Consider the following 18,342-nt stretch of genomic DNA (forward strand, 5'->3'; position numbering starts at 1 on the left):
GAACCGAAATGAGATCAAGAAAAAGTTTGAGTAGATAGTCTAATGATCACCTCTTACACTCCGTGGTATTGGCTTCCCTACAAGGATTCTCATAAACCCTGGTATTCTCCAAAGCGTGTACGAGGTTGAACTGGAGTGCGACGTTGACTTTGAGGATCAGGAATCAAGAAAGGGTTCCCTTGAGGGTTTGAGGAAATTTTGCTGTGTATTATTGCTTTGACTCCAGGTCTTCGCGCTTCAACAGCTGGATCTTGCCCATGGTCAGGACGCGCTGGTCCGCATCCGCCTTGCCGTTGGCATCGTCTTCCAAACTCTTGGCTAATGATTTATCGTAGCTGGTGGGGTCAATCCCCAGGATGCCTCCAACATATCCGCCCCGCTCGCCGGGGACACTGAACTCGCGGAACAGGTACTTCCATTCATTCAGCCATGCCTTGACGGCCTTGCCGATCTTGTCCTTGCCGTTCTTTGAATGATGGCCCGTGCCCGTGATGGCGTAGACTACTCGCCGGCCTTCGCGGGCATGTTTGAGAAGGATCTTCTCCAGGTATTCAATGGCCTCCTCGGGATGCAAGCCATGCAAATCAACATAGAGTTCCTCCGCTGCATCATCCAGACCAGCGTCTAAGAGATGTTTGTTACGTTCTTCGTATAGTTGCCGTGCTGCTTCCCGATGACACTTGCGCATGGCTTCGTTTTCAGCCTGTCCCCGCAGAGACAGAGCTTTTGCGGCTCTTGCGTCATTGCGGTTCCACGCTTGAGCAGCACTATCCGGACAATCAGCTCCAAGCCTTCTGACTTTGAAAGAGTATCAACTCACCTCTGAAGGAATTTGTTCCGTACAGTACCATGGCGGATAGCCTCCGTCCGGTATTTGATATATTGCTGGTTCGCTCGGGAACCAGTTTCCAACCAGGGAATATTCTGCGGCGGTGGGATTGCCTGGGCGGCTGCGCTATGCTCACGACCTTTAGCCCCATCCCGATTGTTTTTAGACGAAGTCTTCCCCTTCCCTGGTGCCGGAGATGGGGACATGCGAACCACGTCCGCTAAAGATGTAGGCATGTTTTCTCTGCTTGAATTATTGTCGCGATTTCCGCGCTTCCCATGATGCTTCTTGCCGGTGTTTTTGGCACTGACAGCAGCAAGGGTGGGGAATGCGTCTGGATCATCGACCGATGGGGCAGTTGGGTTCAGCTCACGATGCTGATGCCGACTCCCTGGTCGGGAATGGGGGCGGGACAGGTTGGTCATGCTTCCATTCCGCTTGCCAACAGCAAATTGCATGGCCTGGGGCACGTATTTGCTGCCAGGAAACGCGGACAAGTGACCAGGATACTTGCCAAGATACTGGCCAGCCCATTGGTCTCCCATCCCGGCAGTAGACTGCAGAGGAGGGAAGGCCTCTGAGGTACTTTCTATGTGGAATGACGTGCCAGGCGATCCTGTGCCGGAAGTACCGTCTGCCACACTGAGATTCGCAACGAGAGCTGAAGGGTCATGCGAAAATGGACAGCCGTCACCTGCTAAGCAGTTCCCCATAACCCAATACCTGTACGAACGCGCTGCTATTAGTGTCCTACTCTTGCAAAATCAATACATTGAGAGGCTCGGAAGTATACTCACTTGCAGAGGTGGTTAGTTAGATCATGACTAAAACGGCAATCGGCACGGAGACATTGGCCGGTAGACAGCCAGTACTTGCAGACCACTGGGCTGCGACTGTTGCTCGGAGGTGTAGCGATCTTGGGTGGCTCCATTGACATGGACTTTCCGACCACAACGTGGCCATCCTCTGCGTGCTGCAAGATGGGGTCACCGTCACCGGGTTGCGATAGCGACGCGATTGTCGCGCCCAAGTCGTAGCTGTTGGCTTCCAGAGCCGCCTCAATTTCATCGTTCGATCGCTTGTCTCCCAAGACAGTGCGTAAGATATCATGCGGGCTCATATCGGGCACAAACTCGGGCGCCGTGGCGCTCAGCCCTCCTGTGATGCTGGGGGTCCCAATGGAAGAGGTGACGCTATTAGCGTCATCGGCAACCAGCCAGTCCACATTGCTATCGCTACCCAGGTCACCGTAGAATTCGGACACTTGGCTCTGATCGGAGAATTCGTATGCGTTCAGGTTCGGGGAGTGAGGGATGGGTTGCGCAAGAGCTAGTCGAGGCGACGGGCGCGGAGAAGTGAAAGGCGATACGGTGGAGGACAGGGGTGGCCGGGATAAGGCGCCTCGGGAGCTCTGGAGCCAGGAGGTACTTCCGGGGCTCGTGCCTAGGTTCGAGTGAGGAGATAATGGGGTCGCAGAACGCGCCATCTGCCAAGGGGCAGGAGACGAGCGGCGAATCACCGTGTGACGGGGCGGCGGAGGGGAGGAGTCTGGTAAGGTGCGATTGCGATGGCGCCAGAGGATGTCGAGGACGGCATTTTCTAGAGACGGACCTGATAAGGAGGTCTTTTCGCGTACGAAATCCTCTATTTTCTCGACCTGCTCTTCTTCGTCCAGAGCTTGATCCTGGAGGATGCGAAGACAATCCTCGAGGAGGTCTTCTTGAATCATGCTGGAACGTCAGGGGTGTTGTGAACGAAGGAAGGCAGAAGTAGGAGGGCGACGGAGGATGCACACAGTGTGTGCAGGAAGATGTGGGGTAATCGGCGTTTGGAGATTGGGAACAGTAATCAAATCAGATCAAGGAGACAACAGAAGACAGGTCAGATTCGATGATCCACGTCCATGATTTGTTCCCAGGACAGCTGGAATTCATGAAACGAATATAAAAGCTTGATGGAAAAAAAGAGGGATGTTAGCAAGGTTGACAGGCGACAGGGGACAAGCTGGAAGTCCACGGGTGATTACATCGCATCAGCCGTCGTGCAATGATCGATGATGACGGGGAGGGGGGAGAAGAGAGTGGATCCGGGAAAACGAAGGAAGGGAGAGAGAAGATAAGAAGAGGAGACGGGATGGAGAGATGGTAAAAGGAAGTCCAAAGAGGGAGGACGCGCAAGACACACAGAAGAGAGAAGAAGGAGAGAGAGAGAGAGAATAGAAGGAGGAGGAGGAGGAGTGAGAGGGGTAAAGCCAGCAAGTAGAAAGAAGGAAGGGGAGAGAAGCAGGAAAGAGGGCAGCAAGCAAGAAAGTCGGAGAGAGCGGAGGGATTTGGTATTGATTGATTGATGGTTTATTTCCCCCCTCAAACGATTACTACGCGGTATCTCCCGATAAATCTCTCTTCCAACCAACACACCTAAAGAGGTACTCTTGTTATTTTTATTTGTCGTTAATGTTTTTTTCTTTATTATTGACAGGCCATCAACCAAAGCTGAAGCTTCCGGGACGCGATTTGACTCCCAACCAAAGAAACGGCAGTGCTGTCACCGTCCAAGTTTCCCCCCCCCTTTTTTGGGGGAGGAAATCTAGACTGGCAGCCAATTCCTCACTAAGAATTGGGCTTCCTGGTCGATCTGCCGGACTAAGCAGAAAGAAGACTTGCTGGTCAGGATCGAGATGGAGACGATGGAGTCGCCATAGTGTCAATCCAACTCTACCTACTCAAGTGATAGTAGATTAATTCGTGACCCCCACAGTCAGGGACATCACCAATGCAGTTCGTTATTCATATAACTACAACTCTACTAACTACTAAGATGCGATCGAATGAGGGCAAACAATAATACCAACCGTAATCTAAACCCCCGTATCGAGGCGTATGAGACAGGCAAAGTGGAACAGTCAGCAGCGATCCTGACTAAGATCTTCCCCGATTTCCGCCTTCAGGCAGACACTAAACTCCACCTTCAAGAGAAATGCAGACGGACTGACTCTCACGAGGTAAGACTGGATGAGCTGATTGATATCACGGTCATTCTATCGCATCCATCTCTCGATCTCTAATACCAAATGCTATTCTAATCCGATCTTGTGTTCCACCTCCCACTGCCACCACCCGAGACCATTCCTCTGTGCTGCAACTAACAGAAGCTCATTGACCAATTATCGGACAGCTCCCATTTCATCATCGCCTAACTAGACCGGACGTCGTGGACCCTTCCTCTTCCCACTCCCTCACTCTCTAACTATCTCTCTCGCCATCCACTCATGCTTCGTCCCTACACGAGGGCTTAGCTACGCCCTACTTGCTGTTAACTGCGCATCGCCAATTTGAACGACCATTGAACATCTACAGCGTTGCATTCAACATTGCCGAACTCCAAGTCGCGTACTGGTCTGCGCCCGTCAGCCCATTTCTCTGCACAGGCGTTCATCCGCCTCACCCAATCTCGACATCGAGCCGAGCTTGACTCCGCATATTGAATATCAAGTTAGGTTCATACGCTCGACCACGATTTCAAACTCCCCTTTGGAAAGATGCCTGCGGATTACTCATCCACCGCCCGGGCACTGTCCGTCTCGACCTCATCCCCAGAACCTCTGTCTCCGTCGGAGGATGAGGCCTATCCGCCATGGAGCCGAAGAGCACCGGGGAGGCGGAATTCAGCTAGTATCTCCGGCGGACGATCCGCTACCCTCCGAGATCAGATTATAGACCGAGCAACCAAGACATATCACCAGCTCCTGGAATCGTGGCGCAAGATGAACTTCTGGCAAAGGGTAGGGGCAGTGTCTGCGTTCTTATTGGCCAATATCCTTGGAATAGGGTTTCTTGTCTTCACTGGGAAGGTCTTCATTTGGCTGCAACCCGTGGCGGCACAATGGGAGCATTCTCCTCTAGCCTACGGGGTTCTGTGGTTGTGTGTTTTCTTTGTCTCCTTTCCGCCGTTGGTTGGATGGTCCACATTTGGGACTATGGCGGGCTACATCTTTGGGATATGGAAAGGGTGAGTTGAGGATTTTCATTGATGCGCAAGAGTGCTAACACCGCCCATAGATGGCTTCTTTATGCTTCCGCGACTGTGCTTGGGTCGACTTGTTCTTTCATTGTGTCTCGGACAATTCTATCCAAATTCGTCCACCGGTTGATGGAACGCGACAAGAGATTCGCAGCGTTGTCGCTGACGCTAAAGTATGACGGCTTGAAATTGCTGTGCATGATCCGCCTCTGCCCGCTGCCCTACTCGGTATGCAACGGGGCAGTCTCAACCTTCCCCACGGTTCAACCGTTGACGTATGGGCTTGCCACGGCACTCATTTCGCCGAAGCTGCTGGTTCCAGCCTTCATCGGTAACCGGTTGCGCGTCTTGTCGGAGAACAATGAAGAGATGAGCGCAGGCTCCAAGGCTGTCAATATTTGCAGCATTATTGTCTCTATTTGCATTGGTATCTTCACGGGGTTGTATATATATAGAAGGTAAGACTCAAGGTGCCTCCCTGCATTGACCCAAGCTTTTGAGACTAACGCACTTGGATAAGAACATTGGCCCGGGCCAAAGAGCTGGAAGCGAAAGAAAGGGAGGACATCCGACGCTCGCTGCAAACTGACCATGCTGCCCATCGTCCCCATGGCGCGTTTTCCGAGGATCCGGAAGTAAACAGCGCGGCCGCTCTTCTTGCGCGTGATGAAGAAGAACGCATCGGATTCGGCGACCTCGACGACGACCATGTCGACCTGGCGATTGACGATGAGAGTGGCAGTGAGACCTCCCCCCAGCGCACACAAGCCTCCCCTTATCGCGATGAATTTACCGACAACGATTCAGATATCTTCAAAGATGGTGATGGGGCCCATGAGGAGATGTATACCCTGCATACACACGTGCTGAAACCCTAGGGCTCATGGTTGACCCGGAACAGTCAATAGCGAGGGCGTTGGTGGCTACGTGATAGATATCTGCGGTTACGAGTGATGACAGCACACTTTTCCGGATGGACATGACGGTTTATAAGTTCCCTTTGGGGGTTTCGTACATATTATAATTAGGCGAGGGGCCCATAAGAAGCCCGGCTTCTGGCTATGCCTCGACTGTTGAACACCAAGTTGTGTTAGTACTTGTACAGAGTAGCTTTAGAATTTCTGCAGGTAGGTTGACTGATCAGTAAGGCGATCCTTGGGTACTGCTGGAGACCTCGCTCTCTATGCCACCGGGCGTGGGATTGGAAGATTCGCACGGTGGTGACGAGTGCAACGTTCCAAGCAGTGGGAGGTCCACCTTGACGCTTGCGACGCGGGAGGATCCGGGAGCGCGAACAAAGCTGGGGGCAAAGGGTCAGATCGCAAAGCAGCAACTCGCTGAGGTCCTCTTAGCGAGATCAGACGGACCTAAAGGAAGACTAGGAGGAGCAAGAAAGGGGCAAATGGACGAGGAGTCTTCAGGCTGACGATGGCACACGAAGACGGCCAGCAGGAATGTAATGAAAGTATCGAAAGTATTGGCTGGCCGGACTGAAAATTACGCGGGGTTCCGGCCGAATTTCCCGCCGACTTTCCTTCCCTTTTCGACTCCGACAGCCTCAATGCGAGATCATCCGTCTACTTTGGACTGACTCCGAGTCCCTTCTGCCTCTGCACCGTGGCTCTTCCCCCCCTTGATTCGTTGTCTCCATATCCACCCCTCAGGCGGCGGTGTTCTCTTTTTACCGGTAAGTCGGTCGCTACTACTCTCCGTACCACTCAGATACCCCTGCGGTTTCCTCGTCCTACTACTAGTAGGGTTTGCGCCGGTGCCAGAAACAAGCCAACCAACGTGATGGATTCGCAGGCGAAGGACCTGATGTCCTGTTAGCCACTAACTCCACTCCGGCATATATGTCAACTGGTCATTGCCTGTGTCAGTTTCATCATACTTGTCTTGGACTTACCCCAGCATTCACCCGCAAATCATACATGATATCGAGTGGTCCGCTGACTTGATTTGAAAAGATAAGATACATTTCACATCCCTGGTCCAGGCCTTCTCTTCACCCATCCAAGGGACTGATCGTGATGGAGCTCGCCATGGATGAATAAGCTAAGCATTAACATTCCACATCACCTCACGAAATGGGTATCCACAGAGTCAATCAGTCAGTCGCCGTGTTTGCAGCGTAGTAGTTGGTTTCGTGAGCTCTCTGCTATCAGTTCCAGAAGCCTTACAAGCATATACCTACATTCTGAGAGTGTGTGGCACTTGTCGAAATCCCACTTCTGCTCGCTTACCAGCAACTATGAAATCTGCCGCAGCTGTGGGGACTCGAGGTCCAGATGGCCATGCCTATGAATGCAATCATTTGGACCAATATCATGTGCCCACCAATTTTGATACCGCTGGCAGAAGCTCTTTCCCTTTGCTGGCACCGCGCCAAGCCTTCGCTGCAACAAGTCCCTCTCAATTTCCTGCAAAGCAGCCTGAGGGCATATATCCGAGGGGTCTTCCAAGTGGAAATGGACTTATACCTTCTAACCCCACTCCTAATGGAGGCCTAAGGGGAAATTTCCGTGAAATCAATGGCGTTCTCCGGGGGTTGCAGGATCGCGCTCAGGCAGCAGACCAAACACCACAGTCTTATATTCCTAGTACGAACCCAGCAACTTCCAATCATTTGGAGAAGACGCAGACCTTATCCCCCAAGACCACTCAGAAGACGTCAACATCTCCAGCTAGGACCATCAATATTATGTCTTCGTCAACATCTTCGTCGACCTACAACAAAGGTGTCGACAATGGATCCATACAGGCGAGGTACCGGCCACGCTCCTCGATACCTCCCAGGATGCCCGCTGCAGTCTACGCTCAACAGTGTGTGGCAGCGGCGTATGCGTCCCGACTAAATCCATACGCGCTTCACAAGAAGGAACAAGAACTCCTCCAAGATCACATGTGTCATCTCCATGTCACTGTCTACTCAAACATTCGAAACGGCATTCTGCGTTTGTGGACGCGTAATCCTATGCTGAGTGTTTCGAAGGAGGAAGCCATGGGTTGTGCAAAGGATTATCGCTGGATGAACCTTGCATCGTTTGCCTACGAGTTTCTCGTGCGCAATGGATACATAAATTTTGGCTGCATAGAGATACCAGTCTCTCCGGCACCCCCAAAGAAGGGTCGGCGGCGGGATGGGCCTGTTATTGTTGTCATCGGGGCTGGAATGGCCGGTCTGGGGTGTGCACGCCACTTGGAAGGCCTCTTCAACCATTATCATGACCCGCTCACATCGCCCCGTGTGATAGTACTGGAAGGAAGACGCAGGATCGGGGGTCGTATCTACTCACATCCTTTGCGAAGCCTTCAGTCCTCTACCTTAGCTCCAGGATTAGTTCCCAAGGCTGAAATGGGCGCTCAGATTATTGTCGGCTTTGACCATGGAAATCCTTTGGACCAGATTATTCGGGGCCAGCTGGCTCTTCCCTACCATCTATTGCGCGACATATCTACAATCTACGATATAGATGGCTCAGCGGTGGATGAAGCGCGGGACGCAACAGACGAGATGCTCTACAATGATATACTGGACCGGTCCGGGAATTATCGCCATAAGTCCGTGATAGTGCCAACAGCAGAAGGTGACCGGGATCTTATCGATTCCGGACGTGATGTGTCCACTAGCGACGGCCTTACAATAAGACAATACGAAGAAGCCAGGGCTGCTGGGACCATCGGGCTTCTGTTTCCTGCCAAGCGCGTCCGGCGAGGTGTTGGCCACAAAACCGCCGACATTAAACCAGCCGGGGCCTCATTGGCCAAATCTGACAACAGCGAGGAAAACCCAGCTCGCCTTGCCTGTCAAACGATGGGCTGGAGTTTAAACAATGGGGTTGCAGTGAACCAGACCATCAATTTGGACAATGTGGCTAAAGCCTCCCCGTTCCCGACATTAGGCGCCGTGATGGATGATGGTGTGCGACAGTACCAGCGCATGCTCCCATTGACCCCGAAAGACATGCGACTATTAAATTGGCATATGGCTAATTTGGAGTACGCAAATGCGGCGAACATTGGCAAGCTCAGTCTTTCCGGGTGGGATCAGGATATGGGCAACGAATTTGAGGGAGAGCACTCACAAGTGATCGGTGGATATCAGCAACTGCCGTACGGGCTCTTCTCGCTGCCTGCAAAACTTGATGTCCGTACCAACAAAATTGTCAGCAGAATATCCTATGGCCATACAGAACTAGGCAAGCAGAAGACGGTGGTTCATTGCGAGGATGGTGAGTCTCTCGTTGCGGATAAGGTTGTCTTTACGGGATCTCTGGGTGTCCTGAAACAACGCTCGATACAGTTCTCTCCTCCGCTCCCGGATTGGAAAGTTGGTGCGATTGACCGACTTGGCTTCGGGATTATGAACAAAGTGATCTTAGTCTTTGATCAGCCTTTCTGGGACACGGAGCGTGATATGTTTGGGCTTCTGCGTGAACCTAGCAACCGAAACAGTATGATGCAGGAGGACTATGCTGCAAATCGTGGCCGGTTCTACCTATTCTGGAACTGCATAAAGACCACTGGTCTCCCGGTCCTTATTGCTCTCATGGCTGGTGACGCCGCGCATCAAGCCGAGAATACAGCAGATTCGGTAATCATCGCCGAAGTGACCAGTCAGCTGCGTAATGTCTTCAAGCATGTGGCTGTTCCAGACCCCTTGGAGACCATCATAACTCGCTGGGGTACGGACAAGTTTACTAGAGGGAGCTACTCGTATGTAGCAGCGCAAGCACTTCCAGGCGATTATGACCTCATGGCCAAGCCAATTGGCAACCTGCATTTTGCCGGAGAAGCCACCTGCGGCACTCACCCTGCTACGGTCCATGGGGCATACCTATCCGGACTGCGGGCTGCATCTGAGGTTATTGAGTCCATTCTGGGCCCCATTGACGTGCCCAAACCGCTTGTTCCGGAGAAAGGCAAAGCTGTCGGCCTTGGCATACCCGTAGCGACGACAGGTCAGAAGCGAAAAGAACCTCCCTCAACAAACAGCAAGAGACCATCGCTCGACCCCACTGATGCAACGGCGAACAATGCAACACCTGAGGCACTCCATCGGGAAGCGTATGACAAAGCCATGTGGGCCGCCATCTACGAGGAACTGGGTGCGCCACCCCCACGACCAGCACGCACCGCGCTTAACCCGTTCCTTCTGTACCAGAAAGACTACTGGGGCAAGTGTCGCACGCAGTGTGACGAAGCCCGCCGAGCCGCAACCAACGATCCCAACGCCAAGGCCGCGCGCGACGAGATCCGTCAAGCGCTAGGCCTCATGTGGCGCCAGGCCAGCGAGGAGGTGAAACGACCCTACTTGGAGCAGATAGAGGTCAATCGACAGGCCAATGCCAAGATCTGGGATACCTGGCGTCGCGACAATGCGGAATGGGAGAAGAAGTCGTACGAGGTCAAGGATCGGTGGTGTGCTGCGAATCCATTTGCAAACTGGAGACAGCCTGCGTCGTCGCAGCAACCAAGTACAACCATTGCTTCGGAGTCTTCCCATCAGTCTGCGAGTGCTAACCAGGCTGGCCCTTCGCTGATCTCGCATGATGCCAATGCTGCTGTTGCTAGTATTAACGGGGCTGCTGCTGCTGCCGGATCTGTTATGCTGCCTAGTCAGCCAGAGGCGCCAGCTACAGCGACTACAAATGGCACTTTGGGAGATAGTGCTCGATAAACCCTTTCATCCCTACTACCCTTCTGCAATCTCCTACCTACCCAATACAGTTTACACCCATCCAACTGCATCCTTTGTATGATTATGACTCTACTAAAGAAACAATGACCCTTTTAGACCAGAAACGAGAAAAAAATATGTGTAAAAAGAAAAATTACTCTATAACGTCTTTCTACTCTATTTTGTATTCACATTCACATTCATGAGATCAGATCGTCGACGAGGATGATGACCGATCGAATCATCGAAAAAACCCCATCTTTGAAAAAGAACAATCCCGTGTATCACAGAACAAATAAAACAACAGAATCGCTGGAGTCTAATATATAAAGCAGCCGTCACGGTAACAGGATAAATGAAAATGCAAACACACAGAAAAACAAGCCATGGCCCCACCTTGGCTAGAGCATAACAATGACAGATCCGTCTAGGTCGGTCTAAATGAAAACTCCAGGTCTAGATAGATAATAGAGAGGGGAATAAATATATATGGAAAAGAGGACTGGGAGGTATAGGGGATGGCGATGATGTGGGAGGGAAATGAATCGCTTAAAGCAGAGGGTTGGACTTGTACTCGGCGGCGGCGCCCTGACCGTCCTGCTTGACTTCACCGTTGACCTCCTGGGTGGCAGGCTTGACGGCGGCCTTCTCGGTGGAGGTGGCGGGCTCCTCGCCGGACTCGCGCTCGGCGATGTACTTCTCGGCCTCGAGAGCGGCAATGCAGCCGGATCCTGAGAGTTAACGTTAGTGGGTTGCAATTAGCATATATGCGGGGGTTGAGGGGAAGCTTACCGGCACTAGTGATAGCCTGGCGGTAGCGCTTGTCCTGGACGTCACCGCAAGCGAAGACACCTTCAACGCTGGTGTAGCTGGTGCCGGGCTGGGTGACGATGTATCCGTCCTCGTCGAGCTTGATCTGGCCCTTGACCAGGGAGGTGGCGGGGTCGTGACCGACAGCGTAGAAGAGACCGTTGGCGTCAACAACCTCCTCCTCGCCGGAGACGACGTTCTTGACCTTGAGGTGGGTCATCAGGCCGTTGGGCTTCTCCTCACCGAGCACCTGGGTGGCGACGGAGTTGAAGCGGACGGTGACCTTGGGGTGGGACAGAAGACGGTTGGCCATAGCCTTGCTAGCACGGAGCTTGTCCTTACGGACAAGGACAGTGACGCTGCTGCCGTACTTGGCCAGGAACATAGCCTCCTCGGCGGCGGAGTCACCACCACCGATAACGAAGAGGGGCTTGTTGCGGAATATGGGCACAGCACCGTCGCAGACGGCGCAGGCGCTGATACCGTTCTGCCAGTACTTCTCCTCACCGGGGAGGTTGAGGCGACGAGCGTTGGCGCCAGTGGCGATGATGACGGCGTCAGCAGTGTGAGCAGGCTCGTCAGTGGGACCGTCGCTCCATTCTGTCCACAGCTTGAAGGGTCTCTGAGAGAAGTCGACCTTGGTGATGGTCTCGGTGATAACCTCCGTACCGAAGCGAACGGACTGCTTGCGCATGTTCTCCATCAGCTCTCCACCGCCAATGCCGTCCGGGAAACCGGGGAAGTTCTCGATGTCGGTGGTGGTGGTAAGCTGACCGCCGGCGGCGGTGCCGTTAGCCAGCATACCCTCATAGAGGACGGGCTTGAGTTCGGCGCGGGAGAGGTAGATGGCCGCAGTGTGGGCGGCGGGGCCGGAGCCGATGACTGTGTAACTCGGTTAGATTCTTACATCGTTCTTTCTTGGCTGCCATATATTTCCCAGGAAGAATGGGGATCCACTTACTAACGACGTTGGTGTGCACCATTCTGGAGGATGAAGTGGAATTGACGCGCAGGGGCGCCTTGAGGTTATTGGATAGGACGGAGGCCGAAGGCGAGGAGTTTTGTTGCAAGGACGACGCGGCGGCGGCAGTCAATCCAAGAGAGGAACGAAGGGTGGAGAAGGGAAAACGACGAAAGGCGGAGGAAAACAGATTGGCGGTGTTGAAGGGGGGAAGCGATTGGCTTTTTTAGTATGAGTAGAAGAGGAGGGGGAGGAAAGAGAGAGAAAGCGGAAGAGCGAAGAGGGGGGTTAAATGAATTATCTCTGGGCAGACAGACAGAACGGAGAGGCGAAGAGGGGTGGGGAAAAGGGCTGGCCGGCACGGATTAGCTAAGGGGAAAGCGCAGAATTGCAAGGGAGTGGGGCAAGAGAAAAGAGAGAGAGAGAGGTGGGTGTTGGTGTGATTATTGAGACGCACCTTTGGAACTGATTGATAAGGTCGAAGGAACCAGAAAACAGACTCAACAAGTCAGGAAAGGGTGGATGAAGACCAAGAGAGGGCAAGAACGACTGGCTCACAAATCATCCGCGGCGAGACCCGGTCACGTGCACCGCCTGCTTACCAACCGGGCTGGGCGAGACCCGATTATGTCAGTTGGTTATCAATGGAAAGGGTCGGGACTATTATAGCATCACATCACATGATTGTCATATGAACAAGAATAAATAAAGAATACATTATTCAGTCGTCACTCGTGGAATCATATCACTCATCAGAAAGCATCTCGAACCTCTCTCCCTTCTATTTGGATCGTCCAAACCACTTTTTCCGTTTAGGCACCTCCTTATTCTCTTCTTCTTCTCCTCCCATTCCCATCTCTCCCGCATCCGGACTCACAGGCACCAGTGTCTCCGGCGGCAACACGCCTCCTTGAGCAATCTCGAACCTCGCTCGCACATCATCTTCGTCATCAAACCCATCGTCCTCGTCTTCCTCATCCGTCATGCCCTGCTCGACGTCGGTATCTTCCACCGGCGCTTTGTCGGCCTTCTTGCGTCGCACTCCCAGCCATTTCTTCCACCCTTTAGACACTGATGCCGCAGGCGGATCGTACTCCATGTCTTCGTAGCGTAGAATTGGCACGAGCAACTTGTATGGCGTCGTGATCCCTGCCGGATCCTTGGGGTTTAGCTCGAGATTAAGCGTGATAGCCAGGCCACCTTCCAGATTGATCAACGCCCCGAGCCCATCATCACCCCGTTTGGACTTCTGACTGAGGTTGGTGGGTCGTCGCAGGAACGGGCCGGGCTTGGGTCCACCTGCATCATCTGTGTCTGCGGTCGGGAAAGCCCCGTCCATGCTCATCCGACGCGCAGGTGGTGCCTCTCCCAGATTGAAATCATTGGTGGGAGGCGGGCCCCGAAGGGAGAGTCGTCGCAGGAGCCCGGTCCGGGGAGGCTTCTCCCCGCGAGTGAGAGACAATGTTCTCTTGAGCTTGGCGGGTCGGGGTTCTTCCTCAGCTGGGGCATCGGGCGGCGTTCCGGGTGGCGTGGTGCCTATCAATCGGTCAGACACCGAAGCTTCACACAGTCTTGATTAAAGACGCAATAGTAAAAGTGGGTCAACTTACCAGGCTTGTACTCCCGAATAGAACACCAATTTCGGCGTGGGAGCAACCGTTTGTTGTTCCGGGGCTTGTTATTCACATCATGGGTAAAGATGGGAACCATATCTTCGTCCGTGTTGGTGTCCATATGATGCACGCGGTTGCGCTTGTTGAGCATGTCGGATATCATTTCCGTCTCGGGCATGTCAGCGATTGCTGAAGATATGACGTTTGGCATGTATCGATAGTCTCGGTCTTTGGGCACGTCCAACTTGGGATTGGAGTAAAACTGGCCGATCGCCGCCAGATGCACGTCGCCGCTGGAAACAGTCTTGGTTAGTTATATCCTGCACTGCAGGGGCAGACTAGCTCTTACCTTAAAATGGTCACCCGGACGGATTTCTCTGCCGCAAGATCCTGAAGGTCCTCGATCAGATATGTCCGCTCAGCCTTGTGCCGCTTAGAAGTCCAGTGATCATCGAAGATCTCGACTTTGGCGCCATTCTTGTTCACGAAACCGCCGAAAAGCCCTGCTTTTCCAAGCGATTTCCGGCTGTTGAGGATATTCTTGACCATGGCCTGCGAAGACATTAGCATAGCGCGAGGGAGATTAGACAGGAGTCAGTGACATACCACTCGTGGATACGCCAGGGGGATGCCCAGGGACACAATCAAGTGTCGGGTTTCGCCTCGAACTATCTCCTGGTGGCATCTATCCCAGATCAATTCGCCAGTTTCTTCCGAAATAATCTCGTCGGTCTGGCGGTTCGCTGTTAGCATCAAAGTAGTACCTAACGCGCCATTAAATACTTACCATTCGTTCTGTTCGGCAATCCAAACCGAGGAAAGCTACTCCGTCACCCAGCGACATGAACAGATGCCGACTGCGTTGGTTGATATAAGGTCCTGGCTTGGCACCAAGCAGCCAGCTAGGCTCCTCAGTTTCAGTTTCTTCCGGGACACTGTGATGCTGGAAAAGCAAGTAGTACTTGAATGCAATATTTCCTAGTCCCGAAATGACGGGCGAGTTCATGAATTCCTCAGGGTAGGAGCCGAATCCCTCGATGATCTCGTGGTCATTCCACATATTGACCATAGGGATCTGGGAGTTGGCGAGAGAGAACAATCCTTGCGAGAACCAAGAGGCATAATTTTCCAGGTAGAAGTCTTCCAGTTCTGCCTTGAACTCTGCAGTAAAGGGCGCCTCGTATTTCTCATTCAGGTTCTTGATCTTGACCCATTCCTGGAAGTGGGCGGTTTCCGCAATGACCTTGTCATTGAAAATCTGATCGCCACCACCAATCATGACGTGGAAAGGACGAGTCTGGTGCTCATTCAAGACATCTCGCCAGAGAGGGTCTGGGCCGCTGAGCTTGTTAGAGTCCACCGCGGGGCTGAATCCATTGCCGGTATGGAACATGATGTTCATTGACTGTCCCCTGGCTGGCACCCAAAAGCCTAGAGCCGGTCCATGATTCAGACGGTACGCGACCCGCTGCTGAGTCGGGCCCAACTCAATCTCAATGTTGAATTTCCAGAACGTGACGTCCCGTCCGGGATCAGCATAGAGACGAGCGCCTGTGATTTCTTTGTAGCTTCCAGCAGTCTCTCCGTCCATGGAGTGGATGCGATTGGCCGGGACCGGCTGCTTGACACCCTCACTGCTGTAGTCCATAATACTTGGGGACAATTCAAAAATTCCATCGTCATTTTCAACAAATGACAGATCTTCTCCTTCCGCAGTATGCTCTACAGGCTTGACATACAGAGGTCTACCGTCCCGGCCCAACTTCATCAATCCTGCGGTTGGGTCAACGTACTCGGGTGCCAGTTGAGAAGTTTCCCCTCCTACCTGGACAGGCGGGGGAGCAAGAAGGTCCATGGGCTGAGCAAACACCCTCAACGTTGGACGCGGCTCATAGGAGGAGAGTGAGTCTTGTGTGACGATTAGGACACTGCCTCTCCAGGTCTCCTTGTTAAATGGCCCATTGGGACCATCAATTCGGACCCGCTTCAAGCCGGCGTAGCGGAGCAGAGGTCCGCTTTGTAAGAAGATTGATGGCTGAAAGCGCTTGTTACCTGTATAGAATGCGTGGTCAGCAATCAGATAGCTTTGAATTGATGATCTAGTTTCTTGCTGCTTACTTGTTGGCTTCTGAGCAGACGGCTTCTGGGCAAAGCTGTTGGGTAGGGCCCGACTGAGTCTGCGGTTGCTGCTTTCACCAGTTTCCCACCAGGCCTTACTCCGATCGGCATCAAAACGTTGGAAGTCGAAATCAGAGGCTCCCAGCCTAGCTATAGCTGCAGTCCTCCATTCAGAGAGAGGGGGAGGTGTTGGCGGGGGCACGTTAAACGAGACCTTGGGCTTAGACGGCAGATTTGTCTCGGCTGGAGCAGAAGACATTATTGGGTTGTTTACATCCAGTCCACTGTCTACGCTAGCCTTGGTAGGTGCTGCTCCAGTAGGATTCTTCAACACTCCCTGCTGGGTAGTCGGTCCTTGATAAGCCGCCGGGTTGGCAACTGGTGGCGCACGGGTGCTGGGCTGAATTGGAACGGCCTTCCTGGCCGGGACGGCCATTCTAGACTGATCAGAAAACGCCGAGTCGGGAGCCGCAGAAATAGATGGATACGGTTGTGCATCTCGTTGTTTGCCCTGATTCATTGCTCGCGGGCCCATCGGTGGTCCTTGCGGAGGGTGGCTCACAGATACCGTTCGCCTGGGAGCGTTGCCGGTTCGTGCCATCGGCCCATCTGGCCGGACCCCATTGAAGTCCTGAATCTCGTCAAAAGCGCGCTCTGCGGCGTCTTGTGAAGGTGGCATTCGGCTGCGAGGCGGCCTGGCTCTTTCGGAAGAGTCTGGCCCTTCGGGACTGTATCCAGTGTGTCCTTCAGAAGCCGCATGCCGATGATGCGATCGCTTTGCTCCCTGTGCTGGTCTTGGCTCGGCCATTCGTCCGGGGACTGCTCTCTTATCAACGCTCTCTAGTGAGTCAGAAGGCTGCGCCATTGCTGCCGCACGACTCTCAGTCTGCCGTTTCATCCGTTCCCTCAGTTTCATTTCAGCCTCTAAAGCCCGTGCCCGCTTCTCTTCCTTGCTCGCACCCGTATAAGTGGTCTCGAGCTTTTGAAGCGGCGAGCGATCGGATGCCCAGTCCCGTCGCTGTTCGGTTGCAGAGCGGACTGTGCTCGACCGACTTACTGGGGATGGCTGACTATTTGAGGATAAAGAGGCCTTTTGTGCCTCAGCGCCGTGCTTGTCAGCTCTCGTGGCCGATGATTTCGAGCGCTTTTCAGACCATACTGGGCGGTCCGGCGTTGGTAAATTTTCTCCTTCTTCCATGTTGTCTTCTGGATACACGTCTCTCCTGTAGCTTTTGCTTCTGGTAGAATATGAACGCGACCTATGGTGGCTTTGAACCCTGCTAGAATTGGCTGGGTAGGGCGGCGGTGGCCTTGAATTGTTGGGGTTGGCGTAAAAGTCGTTATCCTCGTAGTAATCCGGCGCAGCGGACTTCACAACATGGGATGGCTGTCTTTTGTGCGACGGAGCTGTATAAATACCATTGGTGGGCGCCTGCTGCAGATACGTGGAAGCTTCCGTGGGAGGGGCGGGGAAGCGATCTGTAGCCATGTTTGCGGTGTAACTCGCAGCAAACGCAGCAAATGTGTTACTAGCAGCTCCGCTTGTTCAAGGAGGCTCTAGCCAGCGAATGAATTGGAGGCGTGTTTCGGATCGGTGTTAGTCCTTCGTTGGCTCAGTTGATACGTAGTCACTGTGGCGCATTCAACTGGTCCACTTGAAACAATTACCCCGTGAAATGATGGCGATGGAAGTATATGATTGTAATTGATTCAAATTGATCAAAAACCGGAGTGACGCCTCGATTAGTAGTATAGCATTGCAGTTGAAGGCAGTGTTGGCAAAGTATGCACTGCAGGTGGCGGAAGCCTAGTAGTAGCCCTGCCTTGGTACTGGTAATTTTCCTCACGTTTCGGGGTATATAAGTCGGAGATAATATAAGTACTATGCAGTATAACTACAGATCGGCCGGTGGAGTAAACAATCGGGATACCCGCTAAGCAAAGGGGCCGACGAAACAATAGGGAGGTGAAAGAATGGAAGAATGGGAATATGAGGAATGTAGGAAGAGGGGGGAGAGGACGAAGAGGAGAAGGAAGAAAAAAAAAAATGGGAGTACGGGGCAGAGGACAATGCCCAACGAAAGGCGTAATGCTAATATACGATGGGGATGGGGATTTGATCGATCGGAGGGGAGATGTCAATCTAAACCGGTGGCTGGTAAAAAAGCCCAGCCCTCTCTCTTCTTCTCTTCTCTCTAACTCGCCTGTTTTTTTCTTTCTCTGCGGGGCGTCCACCCATGAGCTCTGCCAGGTACACACTGACTCGGCCGTTTTTCTTCGCGCTATATCTTGTTCTATTTATTGTCTTATG

At 52.9% G+C, this 18,342-nt stretch overlaps 5 protein-coding genes across 5 annotated transcripts; 2 read left to right on the plus strand and 3 right to left on the minus strand.

Moving 5' to 3' along the window:
* Window positions 1–41: 41 nt before the first annotated feature.
* On the minus strand, window positions 42–2,920 carry BO87DRAFT_147227 (CCCH zinc finger and SMR domain protein). The gene is made up of 3 exons (XM_025618150.1): window positions 1,627–2,920; window positions 821–1,552; window positions 42–767 (listed from the first exon to the last, which is right to left on the minus strand). The coding sequence occupies exons 1-3, from the start codon at window positions 2,556–2,558 to the stop codon at window positions 209–211; spliced, it is 2,223 nt and encodes a 740-aa protein (XP_025476367.1). The 5' UTR covers window positions 2,559–2,920; the 3' UTR covers window positions 42–208.
* Window positions 2,921–4,367: 1,447 nt separating this feature from the next.
* On the plus strand, window positions 4,368–5,727 carry BO87DRAFT_316531 (TVP38/TMEM64 family protein; the record flags this gene model as incomplete). The annotated part of the gene is made up of 3 exons (XM_025619736.1): window positions 4,368–4,837; window positions 4,888–5,307; window positions 5,370–5,727. The coding sequence occupies 3 exons, from the start codon at window positions 4,368–4,370 to the stop codon at window positions 5,725–5,727; spliced, it is 1,248 nt and encodes a 415-aa protein (XP_025476368.1).
* Window positions 5,728–7,100: 1,373 nt separating this feature from the next.
* On the plus strand, window positions 7,101–10,529 carry aof2 (putative lysine-specific histone demethylase Aof2; the record flags this gene model as incomplete). Its single annotated transcript, XM_025619733.1, has 1 exon — window positions 7,101–10,529. The coding sequence occupies one exon, from the start codon at window positions 7,101–7,103 to the stop codon at window positions 10,527–10,529; it is 3,429 nt and encodes a 1,142-aa protein (XP_025476369.1).
* A 165-nt stretch (window positions 10,530–10,694) lies between these two features.
* Window positions 10,695–12,806, minus strand: trr1 (thioredoxin-disulfide reductase TRR1). The gene is made up of 3 exons (XM_025620725.1): window positions 12,301–12,806; window positions 11,322–12,221; window positions 10,695–11,260 (listed from the first exon to the last, which is right to left on the minus strand). The coding sequence occupies exons 1-3, from the start codon at window positions 12,320–12,322 to the stop codon at window positions 11,079–11,081; spliced, it is 1,104 nt and encodes a 367-aa protein (XP_025476370.1). The 5' UTR covers window positions 12,323–12,806; the 3' UTR covers window positions 10,695–11,078.
* Window positions 12,807–13,024: 218 nt separating this feature from the next.
* BO87DRAFT_147374 (uncharacterized protein) lies at window positions 13,025–17,647 on the minus strand. Its single transcript, XM_025618151.1, has 6 exons — window positions 16,032–17,647; window positions 14,701–15,965; window positions 14,520–14,645; window positions 14,263–14,465; window positions 13,911–14,206; window positions 13,025–13,836 (listed from the first exon to the last, which is right to left on the minus strand). Exons 1-6 carry the CDS (start codon window positions 17,518–17,520, stop codon window positions 13,082–13,084), a joined length of 4,134 nt encoding a protein of 1,377 aa, XP_025476371.1. The 5' UTR covers window positions 17,521–17,647; the 3' UTR covers window positions 13,025–13,081.
* Between the last annotated feature and the right edge of the window lie 695 nt (window positions 17,648–18,342).

The sequence above is a fragment of the Aspergillus neoniger genome, assembly GCF_003184625.1.
Source record: "Aspergillus neoniger CBS 115656 unplaced genomic scaffold BO87scaffold_33, whole genome shotgun sequence".
In the NCBI taxonomy this organism is placed as follows: Eukaryota; Fungi; Ascomycota; class Eurotiomycetes; order Eurotiales; family Aspergillaceae; genus Aspergillus; species Aspergillus neoniger.